This window comes from Chelonia mydas, chromosome 2 (genome assembly GCF_015237465.2).
Source record: "Chelonia mydas isolate rCheMyd1 chromosome 2, rCheMyd1.pri.v2, whole genome shotgun sequence".
Taxonomy (NCBI): Eukaryota; Metazoa; Chordata; order Testudines; family Cheloniidae; genus Chelonia; species Chelonia mydas.
In genome coordinates this window covers 172,476,000-172,497,556 of record NC_057850.1, presented here as the reverse complement: position 1 = coordinate 172,497,556, position 21,557 = coordinate 172,476,000, and the positions used below count along the sequence as shown (strand labels likewise).

At 41.2% G+C, this 21,557-nt stretch overlaps 1 protein-coding gene across 6 annotated transcripts in view; it reads right to left on the bottom strand.

Annotated features, from left to right (window-relative positions):
- The window catches only part of VPS41 (VPS41 subunit of HOPS complex), a 166,885-nt gene that overhangs the window by 45,614 nt on the left and 99,714 nt on the right, over positions 1–21,557 (bottom strand). For all 6 annotated transcript variants that reach the window (XM_027821210.3, XM_037890023.2, XM_043540565.1 and 3 more), the window contains 5 exons: positions 19,600–19,729; positions 12,925–13,040; positions 6,639–6,695; positions 4,326–4,387; positions 3,242–3,323 (listed from right to left, as the gene is read on the bottom strand). In XM_027821210.3, coding sequence (XP_027677011.1) covers positions 3,242–3,323; positions 4,326–4,387; positions 6,639–6,695; positions 12,925–13,040; positions 19,600–19,729 — 447 coding nt within the window. The remainder of the gene's footprint in view (positions 1–3,241; positions 3,324–4,325; positions 4,388–6,638; positions 6,696–12,924; positions 13,041–19,599; positions 19,730–21,557) is intronic.

Sequence of the window (21,557 nt, the reverse complement as noted above, 5' to 3'; positions counted from 1 at the left end):
TCTGCAAAGCTTAGTTGCTCAGGCTTTGGCGTCAGCTCCGGGTGGCAGGGCTCGGGGCTCCGGACTCCAGAACCATACGGCGGGGATTCATCTTTCTGCCCTGGGCCCCAGCAAGTCTAATGCCAGCCCTGCTTGATGGATCCCCTGAAACCAGCTTGCAATCCCCCAGTGGGCCCCGGACTCCTGGATGAGAACCACTGTTCTAGATGACCTTTGTTACCAGTGGCCACTGGGAGCTCCCACTTTCTTTTGGAAAATCTAAATTGGAAATATTAAGTATAACAAATTGGGCTCCCATCCTGCAAGCTGCCCTACACAGGCAAGCCCCCATACTCCTACAGAGACCCTTTGTAATAGAAAAGGGATCTGGAAGTAGCATGACAAAAGAGATGTACTCCGGGTGGGGACTGGGAGGGGAGAGGCGATTTTAACTGCTCTTCTCATATTTCTATTCTGTTCTTCTCTACCCCGCAGCTGCCTCCTAAACAAGGGCTCTTAAAAACAAAAATAACTGATCTACATCTCAATGCAATCCTTAGATTCCTAAATACAGCCTCAGTGCAAGGCAGCCCAGACACTTCTCTAGTGCTGTGGCCAGGCAGCAGGGAGGAAGCAGTACTCTTTCCTTTGAAGTACCATTGTTAGCACAGGGGCTTCAAATGGAAAATGCTGCTTCCTCCTGCAGTTTCGCCTCAGCACCCAACAGGGATAAAGCAGCAGCTGAGTTGCTTTAAAATGCACTTAAGAAGCTGAACTAAAGGCTGAGTTAAAGTTCCTAATGTCATTATTTTGTTTGGATTTGTTTAAGAGCCATAGTTGCGGCGGGGAATTTGGAGGGAAGTAAAGGACTTGGGGATGGCAGGATTAAAAATAAGAGACCGAGGGACTTGGATGCCTTAGTAGCTAAGTCCTGCACCACTTGACCCATTACAGAAATGGAGTTTGCAAAAGGGGAAAATACACAGAAACATTCTTCCTCCCCTTATTCCCTCTTTTAAAAGTGTTTTCAAATAATCAGTAATAGGTATAGAGGCTTATTTCATATGCATGAGGTGATCCCAGCCATGAATCAATATATATGGCCGTGACATCACTAAAAAGGCACAATGAGCCAATCAGCATATCGAGTCCAGTCCTGAAAATTCTTAAAGCCCCTTGGGATCAGATCAATTGTCTGGACAACAGCATCAGCTGTTAGCTAAACAGATTGTCAGCTAAAACATTAAGGGTGCTTTGCCAGGACTCCACTGGAAGTTGAGTGGCTAAATGCCTGGCTTCAATACTACAGTGTTCATAGCTATAGCCCTTTCACTGTTGAGGAATCCCGGAACCTTATACTTCAGACAGCACCTTACACCTGGAAGGATTTTATTTTTAAAAGATGCCCCTTTTAAAATTAGTAATTATATCATGAAAGTAGACCATACATATATTTCTAAGATGATTTCATTCCCTATTTAGTGTTGCAAAGCACCTTTGTCTCAACCCATGAGCATAACCCCCTAAAATACATTAGAAATAGTTAAATTTTGGATCAGCTATTTTATTCAACATATATTGATTGGATTATGGATTACAATACATAAATCCTGACTGAAGTTAATAGACAAATATTTCAATGAGACACAAGAGAATTCAAAATCCACTTCCGGAAACAGTCCAGTTAGGACTGGCCTGACTTCATTAACCTTTCGTAGAAGTCAGGTAACATAAAAACCTGAGGAAGACCATATACAATTGTAATGGGAAATGAAAAAAAGAATATGCTGGAATTGCAGCTTGAAGTCAAATAATGTAACATATTACAGCTTATGTTTTTCTACAGTCTGCTTTCACAAGGGTGAAAACAGCCAACTGTTTAGAAAGGCAATAATTTAACAAAGAGGTTTTTGCAGCAAACCTGCAAATATTTTTATATTTTACAGTCTGCTGGATGAAATAAGTGGATACAAGAAAACATCCACTCTAGACACTCATGTCCTCCCTCCCCTAAAAAAATCAAACCAAAGTGGGGGAGGGGGGCAGCATACCACAATTTCACCTGTACATGCACTCAGGTCCCTTACCGGATCGAAATACAGATGGACAAACATGAGATTTCATCTTCCAATGTGGCAAAGTGTGCACTGAACCACTAAGAACTCATATAAAGACGGTGCTGTTTCTCTTACTAGTATGACTCTACAAAAAAAAGCCATACATTTCTAAAAACTGTAATGTTGAAACACCTTCACTCTTTGAACAGAACTAAACAGCTCAAAACCAGCAAAGAACTGCATGCTGTGAGATCTTAATAATATGTCCTTCTTGGCTCATTGAGCTTGAATAGGAAGACATAAAATTCAGAAACAAATGCGTATGTGTTACCAAAGGGAGGGCGCATAATGTTTTCTACTTGTTTGGGAGTGACTGCACTTTAGCCTTATGTTGTGGGCAATTTATTAACTGAGACTCTTACAGAGAATGTATACTCTTACAGTAGTTTGCTATGCTAGTACTGGCAAGATAGAAGAGGGGACAGAATGCTTCCCCTCCCCCTACTGTTTTCAGTGTGGAATAGAGGGGGAATCTGTTACTTTACAAGTTAATTATTCTTTAGTGCTGTGACCATTACGGAAAAATGCTGCTCTACAGAGGGGGCTCAGAATTTTGTGAAGGGGACATTAAACCCAGCATAGTAAACTGGCAAAGGAATTCCACTCCGGATTTTCAAAAGGTCCTTAAGGGTGTTTGAAAATCAACTGGAATTGAAAAAACAACTTTAGGCACATTTGAAAATCCCACTCTCCATAAATAAAAACCCCTGGGGGGGGGGGCAGAGGGGGAAGGGGTACACAACTGTGCTACACTTCAAACACTGCTTCACATATATGTATTAACCTGTATGAGAACCATGCAACTGCTGTCTTGCTGTTCTAGGTGCTGTTCCAGATGTCCTGATTTTATAGGGACAGTTCCGATTTTTGGGTCTCTCTCTTATATAGGCTCTATTACCCCCACCCCCTGTCTTGATGTTTCACACTTGCTGTCTGGTCACCCTATGCTGTTCATAGATTACGTTTTGACTTTAAGAACCAATTTGCAGCAGGCTACTGCATCTCAGACGCACTGTGTATTAGATACATATATAAAATTTTAGCTCAATGGATATCACATATGTTTGGTCAACTTCAGCCCCCAAAGAAAAAAACATGGGTCAGACCACACAAACACCTCAGTTAAGAAATCTGAGCTAACCTACCTTAAGTTGTCCTATTTCTTTAAATTTATAAACTTCAAATTCCCAGAGTTCTGTGTTTTTTCCAAGTATTTTCTGACATTTTCTGAGGGAAAAATGACAGCAATTACAAATAAATTTATATGTATGGATGAACAAAAACATGAGTGTGTTGGCTATGTTCCCTCTACTCCCTCCACCCTCCAAACAAGGCACCTTTCAAGGCCCTGCGTTTTAGCAGTCATTGTTCAAAACACGGTGTTCTGGACACAGCTGCCTTCAGAGCATATCAACACGATTCCTTCGGCATCTAGAAAGGGTCACTAGCGTAACAGGTGTGGTATTCACATCCTCTTTTCCAGCAGCAAAATGTGCCATCCCAGCTCTGGTTCCAACCACTGCTGATCCAGGACCTGAACTTTATTCCCCACATAATCAAAAAACTCAAGATTATTTTACTACTGTATTCCATTATTTGGATGTCATCAATACAGGTAACAAATCTGCTGTTTGCGGTCACCCACTAGCATGAAGGAAACTTCATCAGCAACACAGATTGCTACCTTTATCAGCCCCATATATAGGCAAGTTCTCAATTAGTAGAGATTCTGAGCAACTGCAGCTTCCATTCATTTCAATGGAGTTTTCTGGTGTTCAGCAGTTCTAAAAACCAGAATTCTTTAAGTGCTTAAATATGGATTTAGACTTCACGTAGACAGATTTGAAATTTTTAGTCTAAATGAAGTGTAAAGTATAATTATTATTGTGAATTATTTTCTGAGCATGTAACAATACTGAACACTGATAAGTCTAAGATACAAATCAAGTGGATTCAAATGACAGTTTAAATAGCAAGGATATAATGTGGTCTAGAAGAATTAAATCCTAAAATATGTGTAGTATGTTTCTAACCACTAAAATGATTTATGTGACTAGAAAGATAACAAATCAAAGTAGCAAACTTGCAGTTGTTTCTATCTTTATAAATTAAAGGACAAGGGTAAAACAAATATCACTGGATTCGTATGAATCAAGGATTGCTTTATCTATTTCACACATGCATTATACATAATCATATGCACAGCAAAGACATTCCTAAATATATTACCTGGCAGCCAAGTCATACTCTCCTTTCTCCACTAGATGATTTATATAGGCTAAGCCTATGTCCTAAAATAAAGGGAAAAATGTAAAAATGTGACAAACTAGCAATAAAAGTTCCAAAGTCAAACATTCTTGAAGAATCAAGTGTTTAACTGCTGTAATAAACCTTTCAGCTCTGTTCACATTCAGTGGCTTGCTAGGTCAATCATCAGTGCTTATTTCTCAGGGATAGCGCCTCCTAAGCCCCGTTCCCACTTAGAAATAAGCACCTGTGCATAAATCACACTGAAATACTCACTTTAAAATCTCATCTCTTGAACATATGACACTCTTTTAAATAATTTCTCATGACTTCTCTGATACTTAGCAGAATATACTACTTCCCAAGTCTTGAGTTGGGCTCAAAATGTGTATCTAGACATTCAACATTTGAGTCACTTAGATCAAGGATGATAAAATGTTGACCCTGACACAGGACACTTTCTGCATCAACAAAAAGATAGATTTGGTGTCTGGGGGAAGAAAAAAAGCAGCGAATCTGCCAAGAACATAACTCCAAGTAATGCTTCATAAAGTAGAGGAATTACTGATAATTTAACAAGCTGCTCATTTTATTGCACAGAAGTAGGGAAAGGAAACTAGGTTACAGGCTTTATTATATGAAAAGCACTAAATCACAGTGGTATTCAAGCTACTTTAGAGGTCTGTCTGCATTTACATAATAAATCCTGTCTCAAGAGTTTACCCCATTACTCAGCTGTAAATTATCTGCTGCGCCTCAACTAAGACACTACTTGATACTTCAGCCATTAAAAAAAGCATCCATTTATTATCTGATGTGATCACATCAATGCTCAGAGATGATATCATCATAGCTTTACACAGGTGAAGCTGATGGGACTACACACAAGGCTCACTGAACAACTTGCATCAAGCAATAGCACGGAAAGGGGCTGAGGGTCCTAACTAGTGAAGGAACTATGTAAAGGATTCTACTATAGTCGTGCTTAGATTGGAGTGATAAGTAGAGGCCAGTATGGGAAAGAGTATGGGGACTGGATTTGTACTTATGCAGATCAGGTGGCCCTAGCATCCTGTGTAAGTGGTGCTGGTAAAGGGTGTTGCCATTCTGACAACCTATAGAATCCTTGGGAGGAGCTTACTGTTACATGACCCTGTCCCCTGTTTAAATGTGTATGTTGGCTATATTTTGCCACTTAATCCCTGTGGACTTTACTGGCTGTGGGCCTGATCCAAAGCCCAGTGAAGTCAACTGGAATTCTTCCATTAATTTCAGTGGGATTTGGATCAGGCCCAACAAGCTAATAACTGTGGCTGCATTGCATTAATTGGATTTCATCCTATCTGAACACATTTTACAAGCCATATATTAGTAGAGCATTTCCCCTTTTACTTTCCGGCCAGGACCTGCTTTCCGGTTTCTATATTTCTTCTGAAAGGGGCACAGGCAACTAAAGCATGCAAGGAACTGAACTGTTACATTCTGGTGATACCATCAGCTCTTAAAGAGGAAAACAGACTTTTGCACTCAGGCTGGGACCAGTAAAACACTTTCAGCCTATTTCTAAAATGAATTTATTTGTAAATTTCAGGGTACACTTGCAATTTAACTATGAATTAAAAATCTCAATCAATGCTTTGTGCTTATTCTTTAAATACCACATTTCACCTTTAAAAGGTAAGCCATCAACTCAATATCAAAGTCAATTAAAAAAAAAGGACTTTTTGATTGGACAGGTTTTTGATGATTCACAATATTTTCCTATTTTACAAAATATCTCTATTCCCCTTATTGCTGTGTGTAAGGCCACACAAGCAACTGGGAAAATAACTATACAGGGGTAAACTGTGGCTACTATGTAAAAGGCAGGGATTTTTAAAATAGCTTATGGGAGTTAGTGCCCATTTCCTGCTGAATTTCAACAGGATTTAGTGTCTACCACCTTCCTTAGGTCCCTTTGATAATCCTAGCCAAGAAGGTGTTGTCTTATACAGAAAATAAAACTGAAAAAGAAATTAGTTTTTCTCTAATGGCTTTCAGGTATTATAATATTAGGTGTTACCAAAATAACAGCAGGTTAAAAAAAAAAATCAGTAGTACAATTTTTAAGTTCATTCTGTGCTTTGGGACTGACCTCAGGAATCTGAACGCTGGTTGGAAAGTGTATAACTATTGTCTGGAATAATGTGGCCAGATGAATATAATAACCAACATTCCTATGAGGAATATAAAACACCATGCAGTGTTCTAAAGAGCAAAAAAAATTTTTTTTTATTTTGTAGTTTTTAAACTTACCAAAATCCTATGTTTTTTTATGGTCTTCTGACTGATCTCAGCTGCCATCAAAGCCTCCTATATTCATACGATAGAAAAGTGACATACAAGCCAGATATACAAAGCTTCTACATAGAAAGCTCTAGAACTGCATATATCAAACCCTTTTTATTGTGCCTTGTGTTTGAAGCACTAGAATTTTTAATGCCATGGTTGGATGAACAGCTTAGAATTCATACTCAAACAAAAGCAGTCAACCAAAAAGAAAACTGCTTTTGTTTCCATCTGGGTTCACTCCACATTAGTATATTAGGATCAAATTTCAGGACTATGACAATATATAATGCAATACCACTGGTTAATGTTCAAACAAAAATCCGCTAGCAAAACCTATATGAAAAATCTGTTTGAGAAAAGATATAATTTTCTTTATTATGCTCAACCAAAATACCTTCTCCAATCAGAATGGTTTTTTCATTAAGTTTAATTTGTAGTTCTTCCTTTAATTCAAATGTGCAGAAACAGACATGGCTTTTTTAAAAGCAAAATGAAAAAAGTGAAAGCTTAATTTAGATTACAACACGAGCCAGTCACTGGTTATTAGCCTCGGAGGGCTTTCACCAAGCCCTGCTCTACACTACAAGTTTAGGTCGAATTTAGCAGCATTAAATCGATTTAACCCTGCACCCATCCACACAACGAAGCCATTTTTGTCGACTTAATGGGCTCTTCAAATCGATTTCTGTACTCCTCCATGACGAGATTAGCACTGAAATCGACATCGGCGGGTCGAATTTGGGTTAGTGTGGACGCAATTTGACGGTACTGGCCTCCGGGAGCTATCCCAGAGTGCTCCATTGTGACTGCTCTGGACAGCACTCTCAGCTCAGATGCACTGGCCAGGCAGACAGGAAAAGCCCCACAAACTTTTGAATTTCATTTCCTGTTTGGCCAGTGTGGCAAGCTGATCAGCACAGGTGACGATGCAGATCTCATCAGCAAAGGTGACCATGGAGTCCCAGAATCGCAAAAGAGCTCCAGCATGGACCAAACAGGAGGTACTGGATCTAATCGCTGTATGGGGAGACGAATCTGTGCTATCAGAACTCCGTTCCAAAAGATGAAATGCCAAAAATATTTGAAAAAATCTCCAAGGACATGAAGGACAGAGGCTATCACAAGGACCTGCAGCAGTGCCGTGTGAAACTTAAGGAGCTCAGGCAACCCTACCAAAAAACCCAAGAGGCAAATGCCTGCTCGGGGTCAGAGCCCCAGACGTGCCGCTTCTATGACGAGCTGCATGCAATTCTAGTAGAGTGAACCAATGGGGTGGGTTTTCATCAAGGAGAAACAACTACCCCACACCTGTACGTGGACTCCTGCTAGGGAATCTCATGCAACAGGGATGGGGGAGGAGGAAGATGATGAGGAGGGGGAGGTTGAACACCAGGCAAGCAGAGAAACCGTTCTCCCTGACAGCCAGGAACTGTTTGTCACCCTGGAGACAGTACCCTCCCAACCTGGGCTCCCGGACCTCAAAGGCAGAGTAGGCACCTCTGGTGAGTGTACCTTTGTAAATATAATACATGGTTTACAAGCACGCGTGTTTAATGATTAATTTGCCCTGAAGACTTGGGATGCATTCGCGGCCTGTACAGCTACTGGAAAAGTCTGTTAACGTGTCTGGGGATGGAGCGAAAATCCTCCAGGGACATCTTAATGAAGCTGACCTGGAGGTATTCCCAAAGCCTTTGCAAAAGGTTTCTGGGGAGGGCAGCCTTATTGCATCCTCCATGGTAGGACACTTTACCACGGCAGGCCAGTAGCACATAGTCTGGAATCATTGCATAAGAAAGCACGGCAGCGTGTGGTCCTGGTGTTTGCTGGCATTCAAGCAACATCTGTTCTTTATCTCTCTCTGTTATCCTCAGGAGAGTGATATCATTCATGGTCACCTGGTTGAAATAGGGGAATTTTATTCAGGGGACATTCAGAGATTGCCGTTCCTGCTGGGCTGTTTGCCTGTGACCGAAAAGAAATCATCACCGCAGTTAGCCATGGGGTGGGGGGAGGGGTGAAGCCATCATCCCAGAGAATTGGGTGTGGTGGGGGGTTTAGTTGGGTTTGTGCTGCATGTTAACCCGAAAACATCAGCCCCTCCTTTTAAATGGCCAATGTGTCTTTTTCAATTTTACTCTCCCTTTTTTTCCTCCCACAGCTGCAAATGTTTCAACGCTGCCACTAGCATTTCTGTCCCAGAGGCTAGCGCAGAGAAGGCGGCAAAAAACACGCACTTACGATGAAATGTTCTCTGAGCTCATGCAGTCCACCTAAACTGAAAGAGCCCAGCAGAATGCGTGGAGGCAGACAATGGCAGAGTCCAGGAAAGCATAAAATGAACGCAAGGACAGGAGGGACGCGCGAGAGGACAGGTGACGGGATCAAAAGGAAAGGTGGCGGCAGCATGATGAGAGGAGGCAGGATGCAATGCTGAGGCTACTGGAGGATCAAACTGACATGCTCCGGAGCATATGGTTGAGGTGCAGGAAAGGCACAGACCGCTACTGCAGTCCCTGTGTAACCAACTGCCCTCCTCTCCAAGTTCCATGGTCTCCTCAACCAGATGCCCAAGAATGCGGGGGGCGGAAAGAGCCCTCCGGGCACCCAACCACTCCAACCCAGAGGACTGCCCAAGCAACAGAAGGCTGGCATTCAATAAATTTTGAAGTGATGTGTGGCCTTGTCCTTCCCTCCTCCTCCACCCCACCTGGTGCTTCCCTCCTCCGCCACCCCTCCCGGGCTACCGTGGCAGTTATCCCGTTTGTGTGTCGAATTAATAAAGAATGCATGAATTTGAAACAATGACTTCATTGCCTCTGCAAGCGGTGATCAAAGGGGTGAGGGGAGGGCGGCTGGCTTACAGGGAAATAGAGTGAACCAAGGGGGCGGGTTTTCATCAAGGAGAAACAAACAAAACTGTCACACCATAGCCTGGTCAGCCATGAAACTGGTTTTCAAAGCTTCTCTGATGCACAGTGCGCCCTGCTGTACTCTTCTAACCACACTGGTGTCTGGCTGTGCGTAATCACCTGCCAGGCCACTTGCCTCAACTTCTCACCCCACCATAAACGTCTCCTCCTTATTCTCACAGATATTGTGGAGCACACAGCAAGCAGTAATAACAATGGGAATATTGGTTTCGCTGAGGTCTAACCGAGTCAGTAAACTGCGCCAGCGAGCTTTTAAACGTCCAAAGGCACATTCTACCACCATTCTGCACTTGCTCAGCCTATAGTTGAACAGCTCCTTACTACTGTCCAGGGTGCCTGTGTATGGCTTCATGAGCCATGGCATTAAGGGGTAGGCTGGGTCCCCAAGGATAACTATAGGCATTTCAACATCCCCAACAGTTATTTTCTGGTCTGGAAAGTAAGTTCCTTGCTGCAGCTGTTCATACAGACAAGAGTTCCTGAAGATGCGAGTGTCATGTATCTTTCCTGGCCATCCCACGTTGATGTCGGTGAAACATCCCTTGTGATCCACCAGTGCTTGCAGCACCATTGAAAAGTACCCCTTTATGTACTGGCCGCCTTGGTGGTCTGGTCCCAAGATAGGGATATGCGTTCCGTCTATCGCCCCACCACAGTTAAGGAATCCCATTGCAGCAAAGCCATCCACTATGACCTGCACATTTCCCAGAGCCACTGCTCTTGATAGCAGCAGCTCAGTGATTGTGTTGGCTACTTGGATCACAGCAGCCCCCACAGTAGATTTGCCACTCCAAATTGATCCCCGACTGACCAGTAGCTGTCCGGCATTGCAAGCTTCCAGAGGGCTATCGCCACTCGCTTCTGAACTGTGAGGGCTGCTCTCATCTTGGTATTCTTGCGCTTCAGGGCAGGGGAAAAGGGCAGGGGAAAACAAGTCACGAAGTTCCATGGAAGTGCCCTTATGCATGCGAAAGTTTTGCAGCTACTGGGAATCATCCCAGACCTACAACACTATGCGGTCCCACAGGTCTGTGCTTGTTTCATGGGCCCAGAATCAGCGTTCCATGGCATAAGCCTGCCCCACTGTCACCAGGATGTCCAAATTTCTGGGGCCCGTGCTTTGAGAGAAGTCTGTGTCCATGTCCTCATCGCTCTCGTCACCGCGCTGCCATCGCCTCCTCGCCTGCTTTTGCAGGTTCTGGTTCTGCATATACTGCATGATAATGCGCAAGGTGTTTACAATGCTCATAACTGCAGTGGTGATCTGACCGGGCTTCATGCTTGCCGTGGTATGGCTTCTGCAGGAAAGCAGAGTTACAGGGGAAGCGGTGGTTGGATGACCAGTTTTGCAGACCTACTGCACCTTCTGCTGCCACGACACAACAGCTGAGCGGGCTGCACACTTGCTGTGGTATGGCAAGACAAGAGCAGCTGAGTAGAGTTGCAGCAGCAGCGGCCCTGCAAGACCACCAGGAGAGCAGAGTGCCAGTGGAAGCAGTGGATGACAACGGTTAGCAGTCCTACTGCACTGTCTGCTGAAAGCAGTATGGCGCCTGCACGGAAAAAAGGCACAAAATGATTATCTGCCGTTGCTTTCACGGAGGGGCGACTGACGACATGTACCCCAAATCACCAGCGACAACGTTTTTGCCGCATCAGGCATTTGGAGCTTAACCCAGAATTCCAATGGGCAGCTGAAGGCTCATGTTTAGTCCATCCACCTGGAAACAGTCAGGGCACACCCTGACCGTTGTGTAGGAGCAACACATTGCTCCGTCCAAGGACGAGGACCAGATATGAACCCTGGGAAGTTAATTAAGGACAGTAATCGTGGGAAGCTTCCTTGGCCTGGCCTCAAGGCCTGAGAATTAGGATTGTAGTAGATAGAGGCTGAAAAATAAGAATATTAATCAAAGTCATGCATTCCTTTGTTGTGTCTCTTCGCGGTGGAAGTAGGTAATGCGCAGGGGGGAGAAATATAATAAAAGGGAAGGTGGAAAGCTGACAGGCAGCAGCCCATTTCAGCTGACCAGCTTGCTTGCTTGAATAAATCTGTGTTCTGTCTCATCATTGAACCGCCACAGGCAGCGGAGACTGAGGGACCTGTGGGATAGCTACCCACAGTGCAACGCTCCGAAAGTCAACGCTAGCCTCGGTACTGTGGACCCACTCCACCGACTTAATGCACTTAGTGCATTAGTGTTGGTGGACACTCCATCGACTGTATAAAATCGCTTTCTAAAAAATCGACTTGTATAAATTCGACCTAATTCCGTAGTGTAGACATACCCCAAGACACACAAGCTAACACTTGAAAAGTACTTGAGTCTTGTGGGACCCACTGCAGTGTTTTGCATAACCACAGAACTGCATTCACCATTTTGAATTTACTCCTCAGGAGAAACAAATCCTCATGGATGTTTTCAAGATAATCTGCATCGGGGATATCAAAATTTAGTTAACCACAGAAATACGTGCTGAACGTGGACGAGACTTATGTTCTTTTTTCCCAGACGTCTGCTTTGAATTTGACTTTAAAAACGCATGCATTCAGCTCATTAGTAAATTTAAATTAACCTTTGCAAATGTCTTTAAACAGCCTACAAAGTCCTCTAACTGTTTCACTACAGGAAATCAGAAAACTTTGGCATTGCATTAATATTGCCTATAAGGTTCCACTTAAAGACACATTGCAAATTGTGGAACCAATACTAGGTGCCTAAAATCAGTATTTAGGCACCTAAATAAATGACCAGATTTTTCAAAGAAGCTGAGCACCTTAGTTCCTAGTGTGGTCAATTACCACTGCTGGTGTTCAGCAATTTTCAGAGTCTGGCTACTTTAGGCAGCAAAAATTGTACATTTGGTCCTAAATTATTTAATACTTTAAAAACTGTGCCACATATAAAAGAAACTACATCTGTGTGTTACCTCTTTCAATATCTAACGTCTCAGAATGGTGACTTCTGATGCACCTAAAGTGAACCTCTTTTCCTTAATCAGTTTGGATGGACCAAAAAATATCTGATTCCCAGTTCACTTCTTCAAAGTCAAATAGCATTACTAATTTTAGTGACATCTAAAACATTCCGAATCAGACACACCCTTTCCATAAACTACACATTTAAGCTCCAATCTTGCAAAGATTTACACAATGGGACTGCACGTGTGAGTAAAGCTACACATATGCTTATGTGATTACAGGATCAGGAACTAAGCTTAAAATAAGGCCTAATCATTCACATGGGATGGCAACGTTACTATGGAGAACATCACTTTCAAACATAAGAAATTAAAGATAAAGTGATAAAAATTACTTCATATTTCTTCTTTTCAAGAAGCCAGTCAATGTGGTCATCTTGGTCCCGCTCTTTAGCCACAACAATATCTCTTGGACTAATAATGTAAAACAGCGATTCACCCTCTGAATGCTCTGCAAACACATGACATTTTATTATTTTATTTTCCTAAGGAAAAGCCTTGCATTTTAGTTCATCTTTGGGAGAAAAAAATAAATAGAGATGCAACCAAGACAGCAAGCCGCTTCTGCAGAATATGATGACTTGGTGCTGTATGCTCCAATAAATTAAAACTGGTTTAAACAGCAGAACAGCTTTCAAAACTCACCACAGCTTATTGAAAATTCTGATTCATCCTTTATGTATAAACTTTATGTTGGTTTAGAATATACAGTTATACTGTCAGAGGACTGTTATACTACTAAGTCTGCAATAAACCCACCTTCCCCATCAAAGTCAAGGCCATCAAAAGCATAAGTGATAGATGTCATAACCCCGGGGGACTTGGTACATCATTACAGCAATGCATTTGCAATCCTGTAATTTATAGGCATTCACCAATCATTTAAACCCTTAGTTTGATTAAGCTTGAAGTAAAAATTCACTCAAAAAGGTAAAATCTTGCATAGAAGACGACTGCTCAAAAGTGCATTTCTCTCCCCAAAGCCTGAAAAAAAAAATCTTCTCAATATTTTGTAGACACAGGGATGAAATTTGCCCTAACGCTATCTATATATACACATGCACACACACAAAATAATTTATTGTACTCAGTATATTCTAAACCATCAAAAAGTTCATACATGGTAGATGAATCAGATTATTAATTGAAAAGTGGAGCACCATAGTGTGGACCAGCTTTGTGTTTGGGCATAGGTATAAAGCAGCCCCAATTCTCTTGATGGGAACACAATGGTTTGAAGTCTGGCAGAGGGTATACTGCATTTGCAATTACTTAAGGGTATGGATGCGCATTCACGTTTGGAAGGCCTACTTTGATTTGAAGTTGACTGTATGAGATACTTGCTGCTGGGTAAGATGTTTAAATCAGACTCGGCTTTGAGACTCCAGAAGGGACCATTATGATCAGTACTTAATTTGTAATGAAAGAGGAGCTGGGACTCTAACAATTTTTTAACATTTATAACCGATGCAGGAAGCCTAGAGATGCCGGGGATCAGCCCTGGCAAGCCCTGGCACAAAGCAAGCACTGATTATGATTCTCCTGCATAACATAGGCTATATAATTTCACCCAATTGTTTCTGCATCAAGCCCATAACTTTTGTTTGAACTAGAAAATACCTATTTAGGAAGACAACCAATCTTGATTTGAAGACTTCAGGCAATGGAGAATTCACCACATCTTTAGGTAAGTTGTTCCAATGATAAAACTGCCTTCACTGTTAAAAATTTGTGCCTTACTTGTAGTCTGAATTTGTCTAGCTCCAGCTTCCAACCACTGGATCTTGTCATTCCTCTGTCTGCTGGATTAAAGAGTCTTATGCTATCAAATCTCCTCTCTGTATAGGTACGTAGGGGTAGATTTTCAAAAGGCACAGGCTAGGTCAGCAGAAGTTAGGATCCCAGTGCCTTTGAAAATCTATCCTCTTATAGACTGTGATCAAATCACAATCTTCATTTTGAGAAATTAAAAAGATTACGCTTCTTCAACCTCATGCTGTAAAGCAGGTTTTCCAGACCGTTATTAGGCCTTGTAGCTCTTTTTCTGAACCCCTGCCAATTTATAAATATCCTTTTTAAAGTGCAGACACTAGAACTGAGCACAGTATTCCAGGAATGGGCTTACTAATGCCATATACCAAGTAATGCTACCTCCCTACTCCTACTCCATATTCTCCAAGGACCACTTTTAGTCCTCTTAGCCACAATATCGCACTGAGAGCTCACATTCAGCTGGTTACCCATCATGACCCCCACATCCTCATCAGAGGCGCTGCTTTGTAGGTGATATCCTTCATCCTGGGGACAAGGCCTAAATTTTTTTCCTAGATGCCTGTTGTGAATTTGACCTTAAAACACGTTTAAATGAGCACAAGTGATCCACATCATTCTGTATAATCTACCTGTATTTATTATTTACCACTCCACCAATCTGTATGTCATCTTCAAACATTGCCAGTAAAGATCATATATTTTCTTCTGGATCACTGATAAAAATATTGGTTAGCACTGGGCCAAGAACACATGGCAACAGAATCTCATGATAAACAACCCAACTGGATGATGATTCTACCTCAATAATTACTTTTTTGAGATCTGTCAGTCAGTTTTTAATACCCTTACTGTATGCTGCATTGTTTTTGTACAGTGCTAATTCTTTTAATCAGAAGAAGATAGCCCAATGGTTAGAGTGCTATTTTAAGCCCTGGTCTACACTGGGGGGGGGGGGGGGGAAGAGGAAATTGATCTAAGTTACGCAATTTCAGCTACGGGAATAATGTAGCTGAAGTCGACATACTTAGATCAACTTACCGTGGTGTCTTCACAGTGAGTCGACTGCTGCCGCTCCCCCGTCAACTCTGCCTGCACCTCTCACAGCGGTGGAGTGCAGGAGTCGACGGGAGAGTGCTTGGGGGTCGATTTATCGTGTCTAGATGAGACGTGATAAATCGACCCCCACTGGATCGATCGCTGCCCACCGATCCGGCGACTAGTGTAGACATACCCTAAGACTTGGGAAACCCAGGTTCAATTCCCTACTCCACCACAGATCTCATATATGACCTTGGGGAAGTCACCGGGGAGGAGATTTTTAAAGTTATTTAGGTGCCTATAGATACAGATAGGCTCGCCCTAGGATTTTCAGAAGTGTCTAGCCATTTAACTCCTACTGAAATTCGGTGCATTTAGATGCCTGAATAACTTTAAATAGCTGGCCCTTAGTGTCTCTGTGCTTCAGTTCCCCATATGTAATATTCGGATAACAGCACTTCCCTACCTCACAGAAGTGACGTGCAGATAACACGATGGATAAAAACCTACACTGTTTTCAAAAATAATATAAATCATATATTTAAATAATATATTATTTAAGTTAAATGCATTTTTAAATAAACTTATTTAAAATTAAATTTGAAATTATCACAAAAACAGTTACTATCCTGTTCTGTAACTATTGTTCTTTGAGATGCATTGCATGCATGTGTGTGTGCACCCAGTGCACCAGAGCCGGAGTTGTTTTTTCCTTAGTCCAGACAGTGCATGCTCCTTCACATGCTCACATTGCCAGCTGATGGTATAAAGAACAGAGCTGCCCCTGGTCCCTCTCAGTTCCTTTTGACTAGATAGACTCCTAGAAAGAAGGGAAGGAGGGTGGGCTGAGGAATGGACATGTGCAAAATATCTCAAAGAACAACAGTTACACAACAGGTTAGCAACCGTTTTTTCTTCTGTGAGTGATTGCATGTGTCCATTCCACTTCAGGTGACTCACAAGCATTTAAGACTAGAGGAAGGTTTGGGAGTCTAGCTGAACAACAACTGAAGAACTACTCAACCAAATTTGACATGGTTTCTGGATTGCAAGGCTATAGCATAGTGCTTTGTAAAAGTATGCACCAATGACCACGTTGCAGCTTTACAAATGTCTCTTAGAGGTAACCGAGCCATAAAAGTCGCAGAAGCTGTTAGGGATCCTGTGGAGTGAGCTACAAACCTGCTTGGTGGATGTACTATGGCCATGTCATAGCACAAACTTATGCAGGATGAAATCCACCATTATATCCTCTGCATAGAAACTGGGAGGCCTTCCATCCCCTCTATAACTGAAACAAACAGCTGGTTAGATCTTCTAAAAGATCTAGCTCTGTTCAAGTAAAAGACTAATGCCCTTCTGATATCCAAGGTATGAAGCCTCTCCATTCTTATGAGAACATGGCTTAGGAAAAAAGGATGGTTAGTATACGGCTTGATTAAAGTGGAACTTCCAAACTACTCAGTGAAGGACTTTGAATGAGGACATAAATATACTTTGTCCCTACAAAAAAAATATGTATGGAGGGTCAGCAACCAGGGCATGTAACTCTGTCACCCTCCCCATGGAGGTAATGGCCACCATTACCATCTACCACCATAGACAGATGTAACAAAGAAGTGATGGCCATTAGCTCAAAAGGCAGACCCATTAGCATTGCCAATACCAAAATGAAGTCCCAGAGACAAGTGGGATCTGCTATTAGAGATGTAAAGCCTGACCAAACCCCTTAAGGGTCTCATGGTTATAAGGTCAGAAAACACTGATCCGCCCCCTGTCGGTGGGAGGAATGCAGAGATAGGAGCCTGATTGTCTTCATAATGGCTCAGGACCTACTAGGTGACTTTGCAGCAGGAGGAACAGTAGAAGATTTTGAAATGGGAGATATACCACAGGGATTCCAAAAAGTCAGTGGGGTGGCACAGGACCCCAGCCACAACTGTTCCATGGGTACTGGTCTCTGGAACATCTTCCAGTCAGATAGGTACTAAGCTCTTCCTGCTGGTGGTGATGACTGATGCGGCTTCCTGTCATGGAAAAGTGGTGCATACGAGGTAACCTTGGACTCCAAGTCATATCCAGAGTACTCTGACAGCCACAGTAGTGCTGTGCCACTCTGTGCCAGAGACTGAAAATGTCTGCCAGATGCTGCCAGTACTGGGAAGAGCATACCAGGTTTACAACTGGATTGAACAGGGCAAGAAAGAGTTGGACTAATGACAGCGGGGAAAGACTTCAGTAAACAAGTCCACGTGCTCAAACTACAAATCACTGATGGCAATGAGGGAGTCCTTTATTACACTGATCAATTGCACCAGGTGGTAAAGGCAAATGCACTGCCCTGATGGATCTGCTACAAGAAAAATATCTTCTCTGGCGCACTGGGCACACATACACGTGAAATAGAGTGGACACGTGCAATCACTCGAAGAAGAGCCTACATTAAGTCCTAAACTTATTATAATCTACTAAAATAATTTAAATGGTTTAAATGAAACACAAAAATATTAAGATGTACATGCTTGCTGCCAAGTTTTAAAAAAAGCCACACAACTGAACTGGTAGAAATCACTGGATAAACACCCAGAAGAAGAGTCTGTTGAAGTGCTAAACAAGCTTCTGACATTAGTCCCTTCTACAAGTGCACAGACAACATTTTCTTTATTTCAGTTTATTCAACTAGTTCAGTTTAATGACTAGTTCATTCAAAGCTAAGGAACCAATTGGGAGTTGAAAAAGCAGGAAAGCTTGTTTTCCCTCTTCCAATCTCTACGAAAAAAATATGGGTGCAAGAGGATAAGATCTACTAGTTCTAAAATCCAGAAGAATATGGTGACCAGAAACTGTCAGTTCAATTCATTTACTACAGACAATACTTCCTTTGTTTAAGTAAGTCAGTTAGCTTTAAATGCAAAACATGTTTAATACGCTTTTTGATAAGCTTTGTTTTTCTTATGTATCCAGCACTTAAGGTAGTTTTATTTAATAAAAAACTAAAATGCTGCTTTAGTGTATTTTTAATTGAATCTGAATTTCCTTCCACACAGAGTTTGACACGATTCACCATTTTCTAACATAATAAAAAAATTATAATCTGAATAAAGGTAAATTAAGCTATATAAATTTGCATAGATATAGTGTATTCTCCTAGTTAGCAAGAAGAAATACCAAATTTGGAGTAAAGACTATATTTAGTTGCAAATAAACATGTTTTTAATAGTTACCAATTAATGTGAAATCAACCTTTCTTAAGGAAAATAACTTAAAAGTACCAATGAAACATACAATTAAGACCAATGATTTAAATCCAGATTTCCTGCTTGCTGATCTAAATAATGATTAAAATAGGTGATTTAAATTGCATTGATTTAAACCAATCCCCTCTGGAGGATCAATACATTAAAGATTGCGAGGAACACAGATTCTATGGTAACGAGGGCCACAGAAGTACCTCGGTTAGCCAGAGAATGCCTTGTGGTACTAAATCAAGTGCCTTACAAAAATTTAAGTAAACTGTTAGTGCAGTTCCCGTTAATCAACCAAACGTGCAATCTCAACAATAAACTATATCAATTTGTATGACAAGTCCTATTTTTCTATTAAGTCTGTTGACCAGCATTAATTATGCTACCCTCTAAGTCTTCATTAATGGCATCCTATATCCTGCATAGAATAGAAGCACCAGTCATGGACCAGGAGTCCATTGTTGTTGGTTCTGTACCAATGCAGAAATTATATGACAAAATTAGTTAGTAGAGGTTAACCCAGATGTTGCGGACAAACCTCATTGGCAGCATTGGTACAGATGGCATTATTTTGTGGTTAAATGTGTAACTTAATATACGTAATCTACATAATTAAATATTCTCAACATATAATACCTTCAGGATATCCAAGGCAACCAAGCAAATGCAACACAGCCCAGGGAATGTTATGTTGGAACTTTAATTTTTTAATATCTTGACATTTTGTAATTTTAACTTAGCAACCTTAGCATTGCATTAAGTCATGTTTTTGCAGTACACAGAACAATTGCCATAGATAGATATTGACAGAAGCACTAGAGGATATGGTAGCAATTTAATGGTCTGACTTTTGTGAGAGTAAATTAGTCAAGGCTGTTTCTTTACCACCCCGCCCCGAAAAAAAAAACAACAAAAAAACAAAAACCCCTAATAAGAGATACTGAAACTTTTCACCTAAATGATAATCTCTACATTCGTTTTCTTGGAATCCTCGAACAGTCAGAGCATCAGAGGAGATCTCTTCACAAGACTCAGGTAGGGGTTGAATAATATCCAGTCTAGGTCTTGCACAACATTCCATTTCCTGGGAAAAATTCAACCACAAAAATAGGTTATGCAATTTGTTTTCTTTATATCAATTGATGGTCACCTGAGAACAAGATTTAAATACCAACTTCTGCCACTGAGTCTTCCAGAAGGATACCCATTGTCGACAATAGACATGCCCAAATTGTCAGTATCAGACTTAAATTCCCAGTTCTCTGTAGCTATGAAGTGGTTATGCCCACAAGAAACAAACAGCTGAAATCTTCCTTCACTGTGTTTTGTAGACTTACATAATTATGTCACCATTTGAGAAGAGTGGAGTGAAATTTCTACACTGTGAATGGAGAATGGGGCAGAGACGAGAGTGGAAAAAACTTTCCACAAATATTCATTCAAATTTGAAAGCAAATTTCAATTTAGCCATGTCTCACTACCCTTTCATGTTCACTTTCTGCAAACAGTTTCATGAAAAATGATTTTAGCTCAAATATTCACCAGATATGAACTTCAAATTGTGTGTTCAACTGTAAATTTTGCAGTTCATAATTTGTGTGCTGTTGATTAGTTTTTGTACATAAATCACATGGTAATGTTCCTATTCTTTCTTTGGTTTGCCCTTAAGTTATGTAACCAACACAGAGCAAAATGCACGTCACAAATGACTACACAATTAGAATTTTACATTGTGTTAGGTACATAAGTTATAATTGCATGTTAGTGATTCCACAGTTAAGGCCACACAGAGATTTGCACTTACATCAAAGATTAAAAATTGTTTGGTATGTATGAATAATACACCGTACCTTAACCAAATACACAGCACTCACTCAGAGTATGGAATTAATTTTCTAGAATTCAAAATTAAATGGATTATCTCAGACTGATTAAACAGATTTTTAAGTGGGCTCTACCACTTGTTTATGGGGGTGCATCCAACCTCATTTGGTTCCATCTAGCAAATAAAATTCCTGATTTTTGAGATTTGAAAAGTAGCTTACTTCTATATGATAGCAAAAGTTACTAATGTGTAAATTTGTGATTTAACAGCACTACTCATATTTCTAATGGCATCATAATGATGGTCACCTAGTATATTTATCAACCAATGGACTTTGAGAATCTGAGTTTTCAATAAAAAAAAAATTAACTAGTGGACTAGATCTTCGGCTCTGTCCATTCCCTGCAGAGACACAGTTCCACAAAGGAGCAGATTGCAGCAACCTGATTCTGGGCTTAACTGTATACTGGGGCCAGTCCGAGGTTTTTTTTGAAGCAGGGTGGATTTCAGTCTAAATTTATCCTTTAAGCATCCAGTCAAAGTAGGAGCATATTAATCTGAAAGTAATCCAGAATTCTTGATACACTGATGAGCTCGAGTAATTGGAACGTAGCGAGTCTGTTCTGAGTATTTGTGGGTCAAGTGGCATAAAGTTTGGGACTGGACTTTCACGTGTGGTTAGTTATTTTCTGATTTTGGGATCAGGTGAAACTGCTGGCTTTACAGACTTGTATTTTTAATTGTGCCAAGGCCCCAGCACTGTCACTTAAAAAAAAAAAAGTAGTTATGAATCAAACTCAATAATGGAGTACTTAGTGAAGCTGCTACCTGTGCTCTCCCATCAGCATAGGTACTCCACATCCCCGAAAGGTGGTAGCTGTGTCAATGGGAGAAGCCCTCCTGCTGATGCAGCACTGTCTACATCGGCAGTTCGGTCAGTATAACTGCATTGTTCAGAGGGTGAATTTTCTACACCCCTGAGCAACATGTTTATACCAATGCAAGTTTGTAGTGTAGACCAGGGCTAAGAAGTGTTCAGCTGAAGTCACTGGTTCAAATCTAATCCTAGTTTGTAATGACTGAAAGT